At 51.7% G+C, this 21,989-nt stretch overlaps 1 protein-coding gene and 1 pseudogene across 2 annotated transcripts in view; both read left to right on the forward strand.

Annotated features, from left to right (window-relative positions):
• Positions 1-21,989, forward strand: part of CFAP77 (cilia and flagella associated protein 77) — a 122,832-nt gene that overhangs the window by 85,623 nt on the left and 15,220 nt on the right. The window contains exons 4-5 of one of the 2 annotated variants that reach the window (XM_019641487.1): positions 9,906-10,011; positions 14,544-14,645. In XM_019641487.1, coding sequence (XP_019497032.1) covers positions 9,906-10,011; positions 14,544-14,645 — 208 coding nt within the window. The remainder of the gene's footprint in view (positions 1-9,905; positions 10,012-14,543; positions 14,646-21,989) is intronic. The other variant, XM_019641494.1, reaches the window with a different exon arrangement.
• On the forward strand, positions 2,981-3,686 carry LOC109382187 (glutathione S-transferase alpha-4 pseudogene; annotated as a pseudogene).

Genomic DNA, 21,989 nt, shown 5'->3' on the forward strand with positions numbered 1-21,989 from the left:
CAAATTGGCTTCTTTGTATAGAAGGAAAACTGTCGTAGAAGCCCAGAGAAGCAAACTGTAGAAGAGCACGACTTAAGTCAACAGCGGGGCACGGAGCGGGACCAGCGGCCAGGCTACCTGGACAGAAGTGACTGGACCAGGCAGACCCGCTGTGGGGTCCTGACACACAGCCGACAGGAGCTTTCTTAGAGCCAGAGGAACCTGGACCTGGAGACTGGCTTTGCCAACGGGCTGCTCGTTGTCTGTGAGCAAACCTCGGGCAAGCTGCTTGATTTCTCTGAGCCTCAGTTTCCCCTCTGAAAGCGGGAAAGTTCACCCTCACTTGCAGAGTTATGAAGACTCACTGAGACTGCAGCTGGAGCTCCACAGCGGGCTCCATATCGTAAGTGCTCATTAAAGCGGGAGGCTATTCTCCAGCGCCCATCGGGCCAGCCTAGGGCTGGGAGGCGTGGTACCAGCCGAGCCTCATTCTCTGTCTTTGTTCACGCTGATCCCTCTGTCCGGAGTCCCCTTGCTTCACTTCCCATCCTGGCCATCTTCTGCTCATCCCCAATGGCCTGTCAAAAGGCTCAGAGGGGACTTTCCTCGTCCCACGCCCTTACTCAATGAACCGTTCTCTCCTCTGAGCTCCAATGGCCGTCTCCACACTGGCACTCGGCCTCGGTACTGTAGGGGCCATGGCTGCAGGGTGGATACTTCTCTGGGCCTGTGATTTCTCATCTGTGAGATGAGTATACTAATATCTGTCTCTAGAGTTGCCCTAAGGATGGAGGAAGCAGGCAGGAAGCGTGGGATGCAACAATTATTGGTATTGCTGCTGCATGCCCTGTGACCCCAGAGTGCAGACAGCAAGCATCTGGGAAGGTTTGGGGCCTACATGAGAGTGGCTGGGCCCCTGGGTTTGGCTCCCTCTGCAGCCGGCTTGCTGGCAGTCAGTTCCCTTCAGCCTGTGCTGACATCGGTTTGCATTCTCTTGGCTGCAGATGCTGTAGCCTGAGGGGTGGGAGTCCAGGCTTTACGACTGGAGTGTGCTGTGTGACCCTGGGCCAGCCACTTGACCTCTCTGGGCTTCGGCTTCCCCACCCCACCTTTTCCACCTCATTTAGTGAAGATACATAATTAAACTCTTCTGTGTGAACCCACTCCAGCTCCTCCAAACAAAGCTGCAGGAAGGGCAGCTGTAACCGGACCACAGGGGCTTTTAGCCTGTGGCAAAAATCATTCATTTGGGGGGCGGGGGGAGAGATGCCTTTTTAAAATTATATTATAAAGAGCTACATTTGCTTTTTAAAAAACCAAACATGCTTTAAAGTAGCAGCAAAAAATAGTTGCAGATAGAAACAAGAAAAACGGCCCCTAAAGATGCATCCGGGAGGGTCGCGCACACGGGAGAATGCTGAGCACCCCATTGTGCAGCAGGGAGGGCTGGGCGCTTGCCAAGTGGTTCCCTGAGCCCGCCCCCCTTGGCTGCTTGTGGAGAAAAGGGAGAGTTCTGGTCTGATGTCCTCGGGATGTGCATGGGGCTGTGTATGGCGGAGGAGGGGTGCGGGCGGGCTTGCGTCCCGACACCACACCACGTCTGGGTCCCGGAGCCATCACCCCATCACCGGCTGTGCGGCCCCAGCAGAGTCACATGACTTTTCAGACTTGGATGGTTGTTGTTGTTGTTTTGCTTTATTCATTGCAGAAGAGTCACCTAGAACCAGGTAGTAGGTGGGAAGGGGAAGGGCCCCCTGCCCCTCCCACCATGGCTGTCCCCCCAACCCCAGGATCATCGCCGGTGGGTTCTTCCGGTCTGTTTTCCATGCATTCACGCCTGTGTGGTTGCTCTCACACACGCATAGCTCTCTCCCCCAGCTTGTTTCTTCATACTCGACATGTCTCAGAGATCTTTCTGGGTCGTTACCTGTATGACCGCTTCATTCTTTCTGGCAGCCATGTAATATTTCCTAATAAAGACACGCCATTGCCTGTATAAAAGTGACCAGCGCGGTGAACAAGGGGGAGCCACAGGGCAATTAGAGGACCTGTGTGTCCTTGCCCGGTTCAAACCTGCCCTCGGGGTCAACGTCCTTCCCGGACCCTTTTCAGGGGAAGTTCCAGGCATCAGTGGCTTTTCTGGTCACTTCCAGTTACAAAAGACCACCTCGGTGCACGGGTTAACATGTCCAGTCTGATGTAATAGTTAGAACTTCCAGCTGCATTGAGAGAAAAGTTTCTTTCCTCCCCCCGGAGGGGGAGCTCAGTGGGAAGGGGCAGAGTGACCGCCTCCCCCACTCCAGGGCAAGCAGAGGGCATTACCGTAGGGCCTTAGGTTATTAATACCTTGCCCAATTTGATCTGGAACATTCCATTTAGTATTCTTTCATTTGCTCTTATGACGTGAGACTGACCAATAGTATATACACTCTCCTTGTCCTGGTTTGGGATCAGAAAACAAATTGGGAAGCTGTTTTGTAAAAAGTTCTGGGAAGCCCTGGAATACTGTGTATAGCAGTTGGGAGAGCTCGAGTGTAAACAGACGTCCCTGGGCCTGGTACCCAGGGCCCTGCTACCATTTTGTAGATGTGCTCCAGTCAACTTTGATCTTTCATGCTTTCCTAGACAAACCACCCGCTTTGTTTTGGTTTTTACATGTATCAGCATAAAGTTACACATAATAGTCTCTTATAATTAAAAAAAAATCTTATCTCCACTCAAGGGCAGCTCCAGGTTTTGTGGGACCTGGAGCTTATTTAAGTTTGGGGTTTTCTTTAAGAAAAAAATATTCAAAATCATGAATGCAAATTTAGGCATAAGACTGAATACTTAATTAGAATTAGAGAAGAAATCTGAAAAAAATAATATTTTAAATAAACTGACAAATACCACCAACCACAAAATCCAGAAAACTCACACACTTTTAAAAAATTAATTGCCAGCCCACACGTCACAGGAGACAAGAGCAAGGAAGAGATAAGAAAACCCTGAGCTAGAAGTCATGACAGCCAAACCCAAGCTCTGCTACTTTTGTGGTAGGGGCAGGATGGAGTCGATCCGCTGGCTGCTGGCTGCAGCTGGAGTGGAGTTTGAAGAAGAATTTATTGAAACAAGAGAGCAATATGAGAAGTTAATGACGGATGGACGCCTGCTTTTTAACCAGGTGCCCCTGGTTGACATTGATGGAATGAGGCTGACACAGACTAAAGCCATCCTCGGCTACCTTGCTGCCAAGTACAACTTGTACAGGAGGGACCTGAACGAGACCACCAGGACCCACGTGTCCACTGATGCACTCAGGACCTCATGACGATCATCATCCACGCTGTGTTCAAACCTCCATGAGAAAAAGAGGAGGGCTTTGCTTTAGCCGTGACAAAAGCAAAAACCCGTTACTTCCCCGTCTTTGAAAAGATTTTGAAACAGCATGGAGGTGATTTTCTCGTTGGCAACAAATTCAGCTGGGCAGACATAACCACTGTTAGAAGCTATTTTAATGGCCGAAGAAATCGATGCTTCTGTTCTTTCTGACTTCCCTCTGCTAAAGGCATTTAAAACAAGAATCAGCAACATCCCTACAATTAAGAAGTTCCTGCAGCCTGGGAGTCAGAGGAAGCCGCCCCCGGATAGCCACGATGTGGAAGTAGTCAGGAATGTTCTGCAGTTCTAATGGCAGCGGGTCTTAACGTTGGCCAACAGGCACCATCCAGTTGCAGCATCAGCACGTGCTGATCAAGGCCAACCATCGCTGCTAGATGTAAAGTGCCTGCAAATCACAAAACCATACGGCCATGCACAGCAAATGCCAATAAATGCTATATAAAACCAAAAATAAATAAATAAATAAATAAATAATTCCCAGACACACCCTCTATTCATTTTTCCCTACATAATTTGGCCCCATATTCTTTGATTATCTCGTGTGAATGACCATAATTTGGTAATATTCTCCTATAAAGAAGAAAGCTATTTCAGTCTCCTCTAGCATGTTTGATTGCATTTAAAAAATATTTTACTGGTGTGACCTGTTAGCTCAGGTGGTTAGAGCGCAGGCTCATAACACCAAGGTCGCCAGTTCGATTCCCACATGGGCCAAGGAGCTGCCCCCTCCACAAGTAGATCGAGGACAACTACTTGACTTGGAGCTGATGGGTTCTGGAAAAACACACTGTTCCCCAAACAAAACAAACAAAAAAAATTTTACTTTAAATAAATACTTCTAGATTCACAGGAAGTTATAAAAATAGTACAGAGAGGTCCTGCATACTCTTATCCCATATCCCCCCAAAATAAAATCTTACATAACTATGGTGCAATGTCAAAACTAAAAAACTGACCTTGGTACAATACACCGAATTCAGAGTTTCCTAGTTTACTTGCACGCATCTGTGTGAGTGGGTGTGTGTTTCATTCTATGCATTTTGTCACATGTGCAGAGTTGTGTGGCACAATCAAGACACAGAACTGTTCTGTTACCTCAAAGAGCTCCCCTGTACTACCCCATAGTGACTCCCAGTCCCTGGAAAATCCCAACATGTTATATGCGTGGAATCGAAGGCTACGTCACTTAGCACAACGGCCTTGAGAGCCCTGCAAGTCATGTGTGTATTCACAGTTGGTCCTGCCCACTGCTGGGTCATATCCCGAATCATGGATGCACCGAGGTTTGTTTAACCGTTCACCCATTGAAGGACATTTTGGTTGTCCCCATTTGGGGCCATTGCAAACAAAGCTGCTATGGCCATTTGTGTATAGGTTTCTGAGTAGACCTATTTCTCTGGAATAAATGCCCAAGAGTGTGATTGCTGGGCCCATATGGTGAGTGTATGTTTATTTTTTTTTATTTTTTTATTTTTTAAAGATTTTTATTGGGTAATTGGGGGGATGGGAACAGTACTGGGGAATTAGGGGAAGGGGAACAGACAAGTTGCTGTCGTTTTGTTCTTCAATCTAGTTGTGGAGGACACTGCTTCACTGGCCCAAGTTGGCACCATCATTGCGCTCTTCCCGGGCGAGGCAGATCAGTCGCCGGCTTCTGGACAGCCGCTCACTGCGGCTGCTGGCCGCTCACGCTGGCTGCTGGCTACACACGGTAGCCCATGGCAACCCACTGCCACAGGGGCTGCAACCTACGCCGTCGCCAGCGACTCACGGCAGCCCAGCTCCAGGTTGAGCTGTTGTTCAGCACCTTAGCTGTAGAGGGCAGTGTCACTGGCCCTCATATGTGGGATCCGAACCGGGGCCCTCTGGCATCCCAAGTGAGTTCTTAACCATCGCGCCACTCGGCCGGCCCTAATTTTTTTTTTTTGAGAAACTGCCAAACAATTTTCCAGAAGGGCTGTACCATTTACATTCCCACCAGCAATGTAGGAGAGTTTTAGTTTCTCTGCGTCATCGCCAGCATTTGGTATTGTCACTATTTCTCATTTCAGCTGTACTAACAGGTGGGTGCTGCTACGTCATCATGGTCTGAGTTTGCATTTCTCTAATGGCTAGGGATGTTGACTATTTTTTCATGTACTTATTTGCCATCCATATATCCTCTCAGATGAAATGTCTCTTCATGTCTTTTGCCCATTTTCTAATTGGATTGTTTGTTTGTTTCTGTTGAGTTTTGAGAGTTCTTTACATATTCCAGGTAGGAATCCTTTGCCAGATATGTGGTTTGCAAATATTTTCTCCCAATCTGTGGTTAGTTTTTTCATCTTAAGAGGATCTTTCACATAGAAAAAGGTCTTAATTTTGAGGAAGTCCAATTTATCTATTTTTTTCATATAGATCATGCTTTTGGTGTCAAATCTAAAAACTCGTCACCCAGCGTAGCCCTATGTCCCAAAGATTTTCTCCTTCTTTTCTTTAAAAGTTTTAAAGTTTTACATTTTACATTTAAATCTCTGATCCATTTTGAGCTGATTCTCATATAAGGTATGAGACTTAGTTCGAGAGTTGTTTCTTTTGGTTTTGCCTATGCTGTCCAATTCTTCCAGCACCCTTTATTGAAAAGACTTTTCTTCCTCCATTGAATTGCATTTCCATGCATTTACCTCCTTTAGCTAATGATAACTCATCTCTAGCCTAATTTATAATACCCTGAATTATGAAAAGGATATCGCCTAACATGTTGCCTCAACTCATTTTCTCTGTCTCCTTGCTCCCTCCCTCCCTCCCTCTCTCTCTCTTAACAAATAATTATTGAGAGCAGCACTAAGCCTGTTCACAGCAGATCTAAACCATTCCTGCTCTTATGGTTTGGCATTCAATGGCTGCCACAGATTATCAACCAGTAAATGAATGAAGGAGTGTGCCTCTGCACGGGAGGTCACCTGGTGAGGGCTGTTACAGGATGCGCTGGGCAGGGACGAGCCTCTGAGGAGGCAACTCCACAGCTGAGACCTGAAGACAGAGAAGCAGCTGACTTTCAGGGAGGAGGTGGAGAGGGGAGGGCTTCGCCGGGCATGGCAGGGAGTCCAGGCTTAGCCTAAGGAATGGGGGGCCATTAAGGGCGTTTTAAGGAAGGGATGATGTGATCGGATCTACTTCCTGAGTTTTGCCAAGCCTCCCCACCTTTTTATCCAAGTTAATGAGCCAAGTAGAAATGGGCAAACCCTGCTGGGTCTCCGTTAGCTAGCCAGGACTCGGGGATTGTGAGTCACCAGGTTTGTCAGCTACGCTCCCGCTCTGAGCCGCTCCCTGCCTCTTCCCAGGTAATGAGAACCGCTGGCCAGAGCAGGACAGAAAGACGGTCAGCGCAGGTGCAGGAGGGCTGTGAGGTAGGCTCGTGGTGATGTATGCAGTGGGGGCTGCTGGGAAGAGAGGCTTCTTGTCGTGAACGGCCTCTTGGGGAAGATAGTGCCAGCTTACGCATCCAGTGTCATTAGGAAGCATGGCTATAAATTAGGCTGCTCAGGAGCATGGGGTGTATAATAATTAAGTAATAAAAGTCGCCACAGGGGTAAAGGAACAGGAAAACAAAGAGCCACTGTTTGTAGAGGAGCCGCAGGCTGCTCTGTGAAGACACCTCTGAGCACAAGTGGCATTTCAAAGCCACTGAACCTCCACTCAAACGGAGTCCGGGGCCAGCCAGTCCCTAAGAGGCCTGCACGTAGGGAAGCCGGCCTGTACCAGGAGCAGACAGGGTGGGAGGGTGGGTCGGGGTGTCCAAGGTCCAGCCCTGCTCTGCACACGTCTCTGCAGCCACACAATCAACACTTGGAGGGGCCCAGCGCGCAGTGGAACTAGCCCAGTAAAAGGACGATAGGGAAGGGAGGGGACTGGGGCTAACGACACCCCTCACTCAGCGCACACCAAATGTCGCCGCCCAGGAATGCAGACCCATGTGGTCAGAACTTACACATTTTCAAGACAGTCTGGAAAGTTGGTTTTTTTCCTCCCTTTTTACTTCTTATTATGAAATTTTTCAAACATGCAAAAAAATATAGCAATAGTATAATATGATCAACCCTCACATCTCAGACTTCAACCCTTATCAATATATCCTGCCATTCTTGTTTCATCTTTTTATTTTATATTATTTTATTTTTCTGCATTTTATTTTTTTCCTGGAGTTTCTTTTTTTTTTAAGGTTTTTATTGGGGAATTGGGGGAGGGGAACAGCATTGGGGAATTGGGGAAGGGAAACAGACAAGTTGCTGTCCTTTTGTTCTTCAGTCTAGTTGTGGAGGACGTCGCTTCACTGGCCCATGTTGGTATTATCATTGTGCTCTTCCCGGGTGAGGCAGTCGCTCGCCGGCCACTGGACGGCCACTCACGGTGGCTCACAGCAGCTCATGCTGGCTTCCAGCCACTCATGGTAGCTTACGGCAGCCCACTGCAGTAGGGGCTGCAGCCTACGCTGTAGCTGGCAACTCACAGCAGCCCAGCTCCAGGTGGAGCGTTGTTCACCATCGTAGCTGTAGAGGGCGCAGCGTCACTGGCCCTCATGTGGGATCTGAACCGGGGCCCTACTGCTCAGAGCTGGTGTCCCAAGCCAACTCTTAACCAACACGCCACTCGGCCGGCCTGGAGTTTCTTTTAAAGCGAATCCTAAACAACATAATATTTCACCCACAAACCCTTTAGTACGCATCTCTAACAGATAAAGACCTAACATAAATCATCACAATATCATCATAACACACAACGCAACTTGCAGTATTTCCTCAGTGGCTTCGAAAACTCAGCTAGTGTTCATTTTTCCCTGCTTGCCCCCCAAAATACCTTTCCACTCTTGGGTTGTTTGATTCAGGATCTGAACAAGGTCCACACATTGCATTTGGTTGATGTGTTTCTTAAGTCACTTTTATTCTATCTCACATCCTCAACCTCTCTTTTCTCCAATGTCCTCTGTTTGCTGAAGTGAGTGAATCATTTGTCCTGTGGACTGTCCCACACTCTGGACTTGGCGGATGGCGTCCTCTGTCCCCGGCTTCTCTTGTGAACGGTGGGAGGTCATCTGAGAGCTGTGTGTCCCATATGGCAGCAGCAGCCCAGGTGACCATCCAGCACCTGGATTGCGGCCACTGAGGAGCCAAATTTTCCATTTTATTTCATGTTAACTGATTTAAATCCAAATTTAAAAACTCAATCTTTTAAATATCTCAATATTTTAAAGGGATCACATATTAGTAAAATTAATTCTGCTTGCTTCTTTTTATTCATTTAAGCATGGCAACTAGAAAAAAATTTAGTTACATGGTGGCTAACATTATATTTTTATTTGACAGTTCTGGTCTAGACGTTTGATTATCTTCCGGGTCACTTTTGTTTTTTTCTTTTCCCCATAAATATTTGGTGGATGGCGCTGCACACCTTCTATTGTATCACTTCCAGCACAATGTCTATTTGTCACTTTCAGTGATGATAAAATTGATCATTTAGGTAAATTTCATGTTATGTATATTTTACCACAATAAAAAAAACTGATCATTTCGTTCAGTTGCTATGGCCTGACCCATCCATTATAAAGTTCCCTACCTGCCTTCTGCCTAATCATTTTAGCAGCTATTGATAATTATTACCTAAATCCATTATTTCATTTGGACTTGCAAAATAGTGGGTCCCTTCGCCTCGATCCTATCAATCCTCCTGCATTGATTAGTTCTGGTTCTTCCACAGAGAACTTGCCCTCATCACCTACTTGGCTATCCTAAGCGGGTTTCACTTGCAGTGCTGTCCCCGCTGCTTTGGGGCCTTACCCTCTCATGTCCAGGATGGGATAATAACAGTACCCGGTTTATAGTGCTGCAGAGGGGTGGGGCATACAAAATGCTCTGCAGAGGATAAGTGCTGCTTGGCTGCAAACTCCTGTCAGAGAACAAGAGCAGATCTAAAGGCAGTCAAGACGGGTTTTATTCAGTACTATTGCAAAAGGGGAAAGTGACTTCAGTATAGAAGTGGGCTCAATTCTGAACACAACACAAGAGGGGATTTATAGTCAATGAGCAGAGTGGAGGGTCCAGTACATGGAAACGTACCAAGAGGAGACATGGAGGGTAGGGGGATTCTTGCTAAACTGACTTAAAAGGATTCTTGGTAGAGGTGGGCCTGGGTGATCAGATGTCAGGGGTGGGGGGACTGACTTCGCAGGTTCTTTGCTGAGACTGGCTTCAGCGAGCCAAGGATGGGGCCCAAGGGTGAGGGCTTACTCGAAAAGAAGGCTCTAAGTAGCCTATCTAAAATTTGGTCAAGGAGAGGGTCTCTGTCACCATCTCAGGCCCAGCACTTTGTTGGTGTGCAATAAATGTTTGTTGAATGACTCACATGAGGCATGTGTTTCTTTAGCTTTAGAACGCCAGGGAGAGCTTCCCAGAGCCTTAGGGAGAGCGATTTGCCCTGTAGCCTGGACAGCCAGTCAGGCAGGCGCCCTCGGGGGAGGGTGCCCCTGGCCCTTCCAAGGCCTCAAACCTGTCTGGACTTCTTCCCCACAGGCCTTCCACCCCCTTCTTTGACCTACTGCAGAACCGGTACCAGCAGCTATGGGTGCAGGAACAAAAGGCCACTCAGAGAGCCATTAAACTGGAGAAAAAGCACAAGGTAAAGGCGGCCCTCCCTCCAGAGTGCACAACCGCTAGGGTGGGAGGGGAGGGGAGGGCTGGCTCAGGCAAAGCCTTGAAACTGAACTTGGTGCATGTGTGTCTCTGGTGGGGGGTGGGCTAGAAGGTGGAGGTGGGGGACGTAGGGGGTGGGGGATGGGAGAATCACGGCGTTTGTTGCCGTGTCGACCAGGCATTGTGGAAGTTTAGAGCTGGACAGGGTCTCAGTGATGATCAAGTCCAACCTCTATTTAAGGCCCAAGAGTGGAGGATTCTGGCTGGGGTCACGGGGGAGCCGGCCCCTTGTGCCCGAGGCAGGATTAGAACCTATCCCCAGTCCTGCCTGGGGACTCCTCCGCCAAACCTCCACATGACCTCACACATCCGGAAATCAGATTTTAAACTAGCGTGACCTGGCCTAGACAGAAACAGGCCCTGTGCTGTCCGGGAAGACAAGGGTAAGATGGCAAAATGCACAGAGAGACACGCTCTGGGTGGGTGCTAGAAAGCATACTTATAAACCCTTAGGAATACACTGTGTTTCAAATTAATGACTAGGCCCCGTGATAAACACTTCCTGTTATCATCATCTCATTTACGCGTCTCCGAACCCCAAGAGGTGGGTATTACCCCTATTTCCCGGGCACGATGGTGCCCACACAGGGGAATGAAAGCTGAGGACAGGCGACGTGCAAACTGCCCACTGCTAGCGATACGAGAGGCCGTAGGTCCAGAGGGCTCATCCTAATATCAGAACCGCTTTGTGTTCACTTAGCGCTTCATAGATTTCATCAGAAGCACGACTCTGGTTGTCACAACAAGCACAACAGCGTTGTCCCTCGGCCGAGAACGGGGCTGGGCGCGTACCCCACTGTCCCCCTGCATTCTGTCCTCGCAAGCATCCCATGAGGTTGGGGTCTCATCAGATCATCTCAGTTTGTTTCATTTTCAGATGGGGAAACTGAGGCTCAGAGAGAGTAAGTGAGTGGCCAGAGGCGTCAGAACAGGTCTGGACCCAGGTGTGTCCCACCCGAGTCCGGGCTTTTCTGGATGGCGAGGTCCCACTCTTGCTGATTACAGGGAAGCTCGGGGTTCGGCGACAGTGCCTGTGACGTCCTAGGGCCAACCTGGGGACCATTCAGAGCCTTACCAGGGATCCTGGCGCCCTCAGGACAGGCCAGAGAGGCACGGAGGGACCGAGAGTTCCAGGTGTCCCGAAGCCCATGGATGGCAGGGAGCCCCAGCCCCTTCCAGCGTTCTCAGCAGTTGTGGAATCCAAGACACCATCTCGTTAAAGAGCAGAGTGTGGTAATAACATTTTAAAAGCAGCCCGTGACTAGTTTATTCGTTAATGGCTCAAGAAAGAGTCAACTTGCTATGGTAATGACCAGTTTCAGGGGGAGCACTGCCATTACAAACTGCTTTATGGCAACAATTGAGAGTCGTGTTTTTTAATTAGCAGCTATTTCACGGTGAATCAGAGCGTCGCAAATCCACAGAACCCTGGGCCTCGAAGGACCCATCTTCTGCCGTATCCCGTGCCCCTCCTTTTTCAGCAAAACACCCTCCTTAAGCAGCTAATGTGAGCGGCCCCAACACCAAGCACTGGTTGGGACCGGGTGCCAGCTCTGGGGATATGGCTTCGAGTGAGTCAACACTTTCTTGGGGTCTCAATTTCCTCACTGAGCAAAAATAGGGGTCGGATTAAATGTGGTCCCACGGTGCCATGCCTAGCACTTAGTCGGCACTCAGAAAACCAACCCCAGAGTTCTCTTCCTGTTCCAAGATTCTTGGTGGCCGCCACATTGTCAAACAAATGGCTATGAACACCCAGCCCTACCGAACACTGGAGAGTGTTGTCTGGGGCTGATAAACAATTCATTGGGGTCGATAAGGTGGTCAGTCGGCAAGGTCAAATTGCCACCATCCAAGGAAAAGCCTATCTCTTCAGCAGATAAGAATATCCTGGATTTTGGACGGTGATGACCCCAAATGAAATTCTTGGTAACAGCTTCCATTGAGCGAGCATTCATCTTGGGCTAGACACTCTACTCACAGCTTAACTCAGAAAAATCCTACAGTGACCCCATTTGTTAGGTCTCAGCACCCCATTTCCAGCACAGGGCTTAGAGAGGTGACAAGTCCCTCCAATTCTGAAGGCCATCTCGTTCACCCCTGGCTCGACAGCCTGTCTGCTCTGGTTCCAAGATCAAGTTTCAAAACTGCTCTAAGGTACAGAGGATGCCTGAGCCAAAGGGAGTTATTCACAGACACAGTCAATAAAATTAATACAACTGACTAATAAAACACATCAATAAAAGGGGTTCGACGGGGTGGCGGCGTCTTCCGTTAAATTCAGCTTGGCTCTTATTTATCGACTGTATCTCCTTGCGTGCCTCAAACCGTAGGGGGGCTTTCAGTGTAGGGGACACGAAAAATTCATCAGGCCCTGCCCTCAGACAAAACAGCCTTGAAGGAGAGACAAAATAACCCTGGTGAAACCCAAGGCAGAGCCAGGTTTTGTGGGGCCTGGAAATTCGACACTTCGGAGGTCCTATTTAAGAAAAAGGGTACAGGAAAAGTATGTGATTCCAACATTTACAAACGTTGCCGCAGGAAGGACCCTGTGCCGCCAGGAGCCCCCAGGCTCAGGCTGTAGCAGCGTCCTGGGAAATCCAGCTGTGTGTGAACAGGCACAAATGGCACCGGCGTGTTTCTTGCAGACGTTCGTCGGGCTCTGCTCCAGGCCCTGCAAAGGCTCGACGGCCCCGTCCACGGGAATGGCCACTGCAGAGGGCTGTGCAGGGGCTTCCCAGGGAAGGGGGATTCATGGCCCAGCCGGGCACGCCGGGCACGTGCTGCTCCCTTTCCCTCAGGGGAACGGGACCCTCCTCTCAGGCTCCTCCACCATCTGCAGTCTCTCCTCAAACGTCACCTTATCAGGGGCACCTCCCCTGACCCCCCAAAACACCATCTCCTCCCAGTTACCCTCTGACCTCTTACTCTGCTTCGGTGTTTTTAAGTAGTTATCACCACCTGACATTTTAAAATGAATTACTTTGTTTGTTTATTGCTTCGCCCATAGAATTTTAGCTCCATCAGGGCGGGGACTTCGTTTTATTTGGTGATGTATCCCTAGCTCCTAAAACAATGCCTGGCATGTGACGAATGTTCAATCAACATTTGCCGAATGAATGAGTGAATGAATGCTGGCGAGGTGCTTGGCCCAGAGCCTGAGGCATAGACTTACGACCATTAGCTGTTCTGAACTGACATTGAGGCAATGAACCTGCAGGAGAGGAAGCCCGTGACCATGATCCTGTGTCCCTTTCTCACGCCCTTTGCTGCAGTGGCACATCCTTTCTGGGTCACGTGCGTACCAGTGCCCTCTCCCGAACTGCCCAGCTCATCTGCTCCAGGGGTGGGGCCCCCACTCTGTACAAGACTCCTTGTTTACCTGGTAACTCCCCCCTGGGATTCTTGAATGTTGACAAGGCTCACAGCCTGGGCTAAGGTTCAGCTCTGCTTGGAACTCCCCCAGGGCCGCTCCCCCACTGATCGGGAGGTAGGAGGCCTGGGACCCTGCTTTAGTCCACCTGGGCCATCCTAACAATGTACTGCAGACTGGGTGGCTTAAGCAACAGGCATCTGTTGTTCCAGAGGCTGCAAGCCCAAGGTCAGCATGCCAGCAGGGTTGGCTTCTCCTGCGGGCTCTCTCCTTGGCCTGTAGACAGCTGTCTTCTCCCTCTGTCCCCACATGGCCTTTTCTCTGTGCGACATGCCTGGTCTGTGTCTTCCTCTTATAAAGACACAAGCCTTATCAGGTCAGCACCCCATCCTTAGGACCTCGCTTGCCTTAATTAGCTCCTTAAAGGCCCCATCTCCAAATACAGTCACACTAGGGGTTATGGCTTCAACATTTGACTTTGGAAGGGACACAGTTCAGACCATAACACACCCCACGAGCTCTAGGACCCCAATCATGGGCTTGCTGGTACTGTTGGCAGGCACGGGGCATGCAGCTAAGGGGGAGCAGGACTTCTTCTGTGCCCCTGAGATCCCACCGGCAGGGACCTCAAGGGCTCTGAACTGAGCCCCTAAAGCCCTCCCCAAAAGGAGTCCTGTTTCCCCTTCCAGAGGGCCATGGTGAAGCAACAATCTCTCCATTCACACACCCTCCATTCACACCTGGCGGAGTCCCTGCTAGGGCTGTTAGCCGAGGAGGAAGTTACAAGGATGCCTAAGACACCTTTCCTGCCCTCAAAACGTACAAGCCAGAGAGCCCCAGGAGTCCTAGTGGCAAACCAGAAACCAGAACAACATGCTCACGGCATCCCGTGGTCCCACCACTGAGCTATGGCCGGGGCTCGGCCATGAAATCAGACTCAGAGAAGGGCCGGATCAAGGAGACAGGTGACCCATGGGTCAGCAATAGCAGGAATCCCACCCTCTGCCCGCACGTCCCTTCGTCTCAGCTCGGGCGTCTCTGGCAGCCAGGTAAGCATCTCCCCTTCACATTCCTCTGGCTTGCAGGTGTTCTTTGGGAAGTTGTATGAGACCAGGAGCAGTCAGCTGAGGAAGTACAAACCGCCTGTGAAGCTGGACGCCCTGTGGCACATGCCTCGCTTCCAGAAGGTCGGTCTCACCCCCACTGCCCCTGCTCGCCCCCGGGCAGATGCCGCTCGCCTTGCCCAGTCTTTACCCGTCCTCTAGACAGTGGAGTTCTTTGGGCTTATGTCAAGTGGCATAACAACGACTGCAATAATAATATGATACCAATAGTGTTAACTAACATTTTTGAGCACTTCCTAAGGTGCCAGCTGTGAGCTCCACTTCACTGACTCTTCACACTCGTTGGAGGGGAGCCGCTGCTATGTCCCCATTTCACAGACGGGAAATACAGCGAGCGCTGGGAAGCGGCAGCTTTGGGCCGAACCCAGCTCATCTTACCACAGAGCCTGGCTGTGTGTCCACAGGGGTGGACACTGTTGGGGCCAAACCTCCCGATGGGGTCGTTGACACACCACATCCTGCACTGGGGACTTGAGCACGCAAGGCAGCCCCATGCCACCAGCCCTGAACCTCCCGCAGGTGGCATGCCTGGGTAGATGGGAGCAAACATCTACTGGGGGCTGACGTGAGGGCATGACACGCACCCAGAGTCATCTAGCAGCCGCCCTGCTCCAGCCTTGGGACTGATGGTGTTCATTCTGCTGTGTAACCCTGCAGAGGTGCCCGAATGGGGGTTCCCATAAGAGCTGGGGTGTTGTGCAGAGGACAGGAACTAGGAGATCTGGGGACAGCAGCTTCAGGATGGACGGGGACTGTGCATGCCCAGCTCTGGCCAGCGAGCCTTTCTAGGGGCCACAGGGGACACGCCCGACCCCAGGAAGACAGCTGCACAAAGCAGCATTCCTGGCCAGCCCAGGCCCAGGCGTCGTGTTGAGTTAAACTGCAATTTAGACAATGAAGGGGCCAGTGCGTTCCTGAGCCTAATGCAATCGAACAAGCTGCCGAGCTTCGCGGGAGAAGCCCGCTTGCCCCCTTGACGCAGCCTCTCGCGTCTTACCCAAGTGGCCTCCATCAGCATATGTCACTGACCATTCGCCCCGCCGCCTGTCAGCCCACGCTGCCCCCGTGCCCAGGAACATGAGCAGGGCCGTTCAGGAGGTGGTGGGAGCCACCGAGGCGCTGACTGGTGGCCCTTTTACCCCGACCCTGGCAGCACGGCTCAGCGCTGGCTTCTCTCCCCATTTCCTGCCTTTTCCACCCCACCCCTCCTCCTCCTCTCTCTCAGCACTTTCTCTCCACAGCCTCCGTCCTGGCCCCTCTGGCCATTGCCTTTCCTCCTTTGCTCTTTTCTCCTTTTCCCGACATCAGTGGCGGGGGTACAGGCATGGGGGGCCGTGCTGCCGGGGAGGGATGGGGCTCATCGCTTCTCAGCATGAGGTGCCCTCCGCCGCTCTCTGCTCTGCAGCACTGACTCCCTGTGCCTCTCCGTCCCTGCGTCTCTGACTTAGAACCTGCCGGGAGCTCCCAAGGCAATGGGCAGAGGAGGGTTCCTGGGGTCTCTGCCCAGCAAAGCAGGGAAAGGCCCCCTCCCACTCCAGGTAACACTGACTCCCGTGTCAGGAGCCCCTGTGTCACACGCTGGTATCCCCACAGAGTAGGCGCGCAAATGCAGAAATGGATGAGTGAGTTTCTAGTTTCACAAGAGGGGCTTTGACTCAGCTCTCAGTCTGTCTCTCCCAGCCTTCAGGTTGTTGGTATAAAATACTGTTATGGACAGCAGTGGCCAGCCTGTAATGCCAACCTTTTATCCGATGCCAGGCATGGTGTAAGTCATTCATGTGCATTATTTCAAACCAGTGTCCTTGTCCCCTTGCACGGAGGAGAGGCGAGAGGGTTTGCATTTCCTCGCCCAGCAAGCGACTGGGCCTGGAACCTTCAGGGCCCAAGCTCGAATGCACAACCCAGTGCATCACAGGAATAATGAGAAAGAATAAGTACATAAGCCCTGGCTTTACTGGGTGCTTTTCGTCTTTGCCAGGATGTTCACGGATTATGGAAGTCCAGCTGCAGGACTCTCGGAGCAGGGCTGGTCCCTGGGCGCCGCCCCATGACAGCCCAGTACAGGCCCTTAGACCCCAGGGTGCCGCCATTGAGGACGCAATGCTCAGGCCCCACCCTGACGGGAAATAACCAGTGTGTAGTGAGCTCTTCCAGAGTGTCAAGTGCCGGACAGGCATCATCTCATAGATACGGTGTCCCCATTCGAGTGATGGGGAAACTGAGGCTCAGAGAGGTGAGGACCTTGCTCTGCAAGGAGGGGATCCCGGATTCAGCCCCAGGCTGCCGAGGCCTCTTCTCTTTACGGCCGGGCTGTGATTCCTCCGGAGGTCTTTTTCCCTTGTCGTCTGGCCCCATCCCAGCAGGACCCTCTTCACAACCAAAGAGCACCTTTCTTCCCCTTCACGGTACTTTTCCACACCACAGTTAATTAGTGACGAGGGCAATTCGTTGTTCAACGTCCACCTCCCCCAATAAAATGGGAGCCTCCTAGGACCATTCCTGTTATGTGCCCCACTGTGTCCCCAGAACCCAGCACGGTGCCCGGCACTGAATGGGAGGTCAGTCAATGTCTGTGGAACGAATGGAGTGGATGAATAAACGTGTGACAAGCACAGCCCGGTGTGACAGGAACACTTTAAAGCCTTTCACAGACCCGAGGAAACCCCCCTTCGCAAACTGACCATCCCAGCGCCCATCACCCCTGGCAGCCCCCAAATGGGTCTGGACCCAGGAGGGCCAGCAGCGCCCAGAGTCGGGCTGCTGCCGTCCACAGCGGTGTCGCGCCAGGCCCCACGAGGGCCTTTGTCTGGGCCTCGAGTCGCTGCTGGTCCGCCACCCCACCCCTCCCCAGCCTGGCCCCATTATGAAAGGAAAAAGCGCTTCCAAAAAAGTGGAACCTGTCACAGTGATGGATAACCTAAATGGACTCTCCCCGCTTGCGAACAGATGTCGCCACTGAACTCTGTCAGAAATAATTAAACACCTTTCACATGGAAAAGCAGCAGGCGGGCCGTGCCTTGGGCTTGGTCAACACAGCCGAGCTCGCTGGCGTCTACATTGCCCAGCCAGCCCACGAGGGGGTCGCCCCTACCAACACGCTGCCCGGAACTACATGGGGCACTTACCAGGGTCATGACCCCTAGAGGGACCAAGAAAAGGGGAAGACACGTCCCTCAGTGTGACGATTCCTTGTCGGGCCCCGCAGGATCCCAGCTGCCAGTGGCTCCAGTGTTTCTGTCTGGTCTCTGCAACCAGCAATTGCCACGGACGGCCAGTGCCCAGAGGGAAGGTCAGCCAATAGCTGGCGAGTAGCCTTTCTGCCCGGACATTTACGCTGTGCCAAGCCAAGAGACCTGGGCTGGCCGCGGAACCTCTCTGGGCCTCAGTTTCCTCATCTGAAAACACAGGGGTAGGGCTAGCTCGGGAGGGTCTTCTCCAACCTAAGTCTCCACCGTCCCAAGCTCACTGGTCAAGGAGCCATGTGGGAGGGGGCACAGGGGCTCTTGGAGGTGGCAGACCCCAAACCCAGAGTGAACTGCTGGGGAACAGCTCAAATTCCTATTTGGGGGGCGAGTCGTGATCTCATCGCCTCCCACCTCTGAGTGGAGGGATCACTGGGCTGGGGGTGGCACCCTCTGTGTCCAGTGGCATTGGGCGCACATGCCCTTTGCAAGGGGTGCTGGGGTCCTGGGGAGAGCGAGCAGCCAGTGGGGAGGGTGGGGCGGGGCGGTATGTCTGTGTGTGCGCGTGGTTCCAGGGCCAGCCACACCTGGGTCACATGGAGACCCTGCCCCTCCCTGCCTGTCAGGTGGCATTACCTGTCCAAGACTGTTTCCTCCTCCATAAAATGGGCTGGTGGTGCTCCCCTGGCAGGGCTGCTGGGAGGATTTGACGAGAGCATACGTGTACAACATTTAGCAGAATGTACCCCTATTAAGATGCCAATAAATGGCAGCTGCCGTGAGGATGGTCCTGGTGATCACTCATTCATTCATTCATTCATTCATTCGCAAATCTTACTGTTGAGCCCGTTTGTGCCAGGCCCTGGTCTCAGTGTCAACGACATGCTGCTCTAGGGCTGCTGATGACTGGCAAGGAGTGAGGTGGACCCACGGACAGACAGGCAGACAGGTGACTGCACAGGTGGATGGCCCCATGGGGAAGTTTGGAGACGCTTCGCTCCCAGGGTGCCCCGTGTCTACAGCCTGAAATGCTGGGGAGACACCAACCTTAGTTGGCCACCGAAGCTTGAGGGTGGGGACGATCGCCCTCTACACAGTCCTGGCACAAACTTGCCCACCTGTTCAGGTGCCTTTGCAGGCTCTTCCCGGGCGGGGCCGACAGCCCAGCTTGTCAGGACAGCCCTCCTTTGGGCCTGTTGGGAGGCGGGACTATTAATAGTGCCTCTGTGTGCTCTCGAAAGTAACCCAGTCTGAACCACACATCCAATGGCTACCTAATATGAATAATAAAAAAAAAAGATGGTTTATCCTTCTTTACATAAAGACTGCCAGTGACAACAGCCCAAAGACAAACAGGCGAGTGCTCCAAATGTTTATGGCAGCACTGACGACGATCGTGAAAGGTTGAATGCCACCAGTCAGCTTGAATACATGATATTATACAGATATTATAGAGATAATATATAATACTGGGAAATATTACACAGCCCTGAAAATCATGGCTTTAGTCTGTACTTACTGACACTGTACTAACATTACTGGGGAAAGAACACATGCTGTGTGACCCCGTTTGGGGAGAGGCAGCTCACATCCTTACAGGTGTGTGTTCTCAAGGACAGACGTCCAGGAGCGGGGGGCCCACCTGCACTCCTCCCTGGGTGCTGGTCCTGTGCTCACGCCCCCACTTCAGCCCAGCTCCTCTCCATGGCCCCTGAAACGCTCCTGTGCTACTGGTCACACCTGGTTTCTCGGATTCGGTTTCCATCAAGCGTGAAGGTCAGGGGACAGCGCTCTGCCTCAGAGGTGAAGGTGGCTGACTTGCAGAGTCCAGATCGCCATGGCCAAGTCCACGTTATAGTTGGAGATCCAAAATCCATTTTTTGCGGAGGTGGTGGGGGAGGGGTGTTGCCCAAGCATCTCAAGGTCTCCACTCCCACCCGACCCCTCTGCCTCCCCCAGCACAGGGCCGACACTCACTGATATTACATAGTCATTCAGTCACTAAAGTATGAACAAATTGACTATTTTCGTTTGGCTTTTGCTTTCAGCCCCACTGCTTTAGAATAATGGCCCAAGCTATTAAGCTAACAGTTTGATTTACAAGCTTTTGTGCTCCCAATGCTGGGATCAGACTCCTCTCTTTGTGGAAGACTAACCCGGCCTGGGGTCTCCTGGGCCCCTGGCTCCCTCACAGAACAGGAGTCGGTGTGGGGGGGGGGGAGTCAGCAGCCAGCCAAGCAGGGACACCCAGAGATGCCGCTGATTAGGGAAAGCTGCTGAATCTAAGAAAAGGATTTTCTTTCCCACCTTAAAGCTCTCTTATAAATCACAGCCGGCTGGAAAGGTAACGAAGCTAAACCCCCGGGGCGGGTGCTCGGCCTCCAGCCTGCTGCCCTCAGCTCTCCGAAGGGCTTACGTCTTTCAAATAAAGATGGGCCCTTCTCGCCCAGGTTGAGTTCAGCCCCACAGTCACTCCTTACAGATGCAGAAAGGGCAGCTGCCGGAGCTGCGGCCTCTCCCGGAGGTCCCCGCACCAGCGGTGTATTTTAAGAATCCTGCCTCTCTCTTGCGCTCTTGCTGTGGAATAAGAATATCCACGTTGCCGGCTCAGGCGCTGAGCACAGGAGTGGAATGTGTCACACGCGGAAACAGAGCAATAGGGAGAGTGAGTCAGAGGTCCTGAGGCAGCTGACAAGTCTTCCCTAAATACAGATCCCCCCATTATAAATCAGATCAGTACGCAGGAAAGCAGACTCACCCAAGGGATAAAAGCAGGGGCTTAATTAGTTTTACATAATCCAGCACCTCGGAGATACAGGATTTTTAGGCACCTGCTCACGAGGTGACATTGCTGCTCGAATAATGGCAAGTCACAAATAGCCAGAGCTGAAGCTCTGGGGATGGGCGTCAAAATTCTTGGAGTAGCTCAAGGAATTTCGAGAGTCTGGGGGGAAACCCAGGTCACAGAGGGAGAGGCCAGGGGTCTATGCTAGGGTGTGGAGAGGCCAGACTCCCAGGGGACATGGCAGCTGGCACTGCCAACAGGACCAGCCCTGCATCCTGGGGACCCACAGCCCAGCTGTTCCCTTAATCCTGCCAGCACCTGGGAACTTCCAGTTTAACCCAGAAAGCAATTGTCCCCCAGTGGGCATGAAAATATTTTAAATTCTGGACTGAACATCAACCAGAAAATAGAGTAACACAGCTTGTTTGGGCATCAGCTCTATATTTCTAATCTCCAGAGATAGCAAGACTCTCCTGTTGAATTTTGGGAGTCGATGGGACTGTGGGGTCCCCAATTTCTTCCTCCAGCTTGTCCCCAAGAGAATAAATCCTCCATGATCTAAAGACAATCTCCCGGGCTTGAAGAAGAGTTCAGGCTATTGTCTGCCACCTCTGGGGTAACTTCCTCAATGTCACCCACGAATCACTCATATCCACATGTCCCTGCTCGTCAGCCTCTGTCACCAGGCACCAACGCCACCAGTGTGGCGGGCCGCAGCACGTGGCCAGCAGCACGTTCTGGCAGATAAACAGCATCCGACGATTTACTCAGATAAACTCAAGGTTCATTCAAACTGAGGTTTGTCAAAAGTGCAGGAGAAATGAATCGAGGGGCTGGTGCCTGTATATCTAAAAGCCGCCGGCAGCGGCCTTCCCGGTTCCCCTCAGAGATGCCGAGTCCACTGGCATCAGAGAACAGACGCTGGGCAGAAAGCAAGACGATGGGGATGTTTTTCCGGCCTCTTCTCTTCCTGTCCTCAAAGAAGTCCTAGGAAATGATGCCTTTGAGCGTTGCAAAAAAACTATGGGCAGTTTGGCCAAAGTCCACTGGCTGGAGAAGTAGCGGGAAGGGCATCCAAGAAGCTGTTCCGAGATGGCGTTCCCCGCTGGCGGCCACAATAACAACCTCGACCCCACACATCACATCCGAGAACCTCTTCAGTGCCAGGCTGAGTGTTTTGATGCATGAGTTCGTTTCATGTCTATACTCTGACGCGATGTGGTAGAGAAAAGTCACGCTGTCGCAGAGGCGAGGAAGCTAACGCTTGGAGGCTTAGTCACATGCCCAGGTTCACGTGGCAGAGCGGAGGCTTGGACCCTCTGGCTGGCTGCCTCCAGGCCCTGGAGTGCCCGATAAATACTAAGGACCTGCAATGACCTGGTCAGGGGCCAGCGGGGGCTAAATGCAGGGCCTGGCGAGGAAAGTGAAAGGCGGTCAGGA

This window comes from Hipposideros armiger, unplaced genomic scaffold, assembly GCF_001890085.2.
Source record: "Hipposideros armiger isolate ML-2016 unplaced genomic scaffold, ASM189008v1 scaffold_3, whole genome shotgun sequence".
NCBI lineage: Eukaryota > Metazoa > Chordata > Mammalia > Chiroptera > Hipposideridae > Hipposideros > Hipposideros armiger.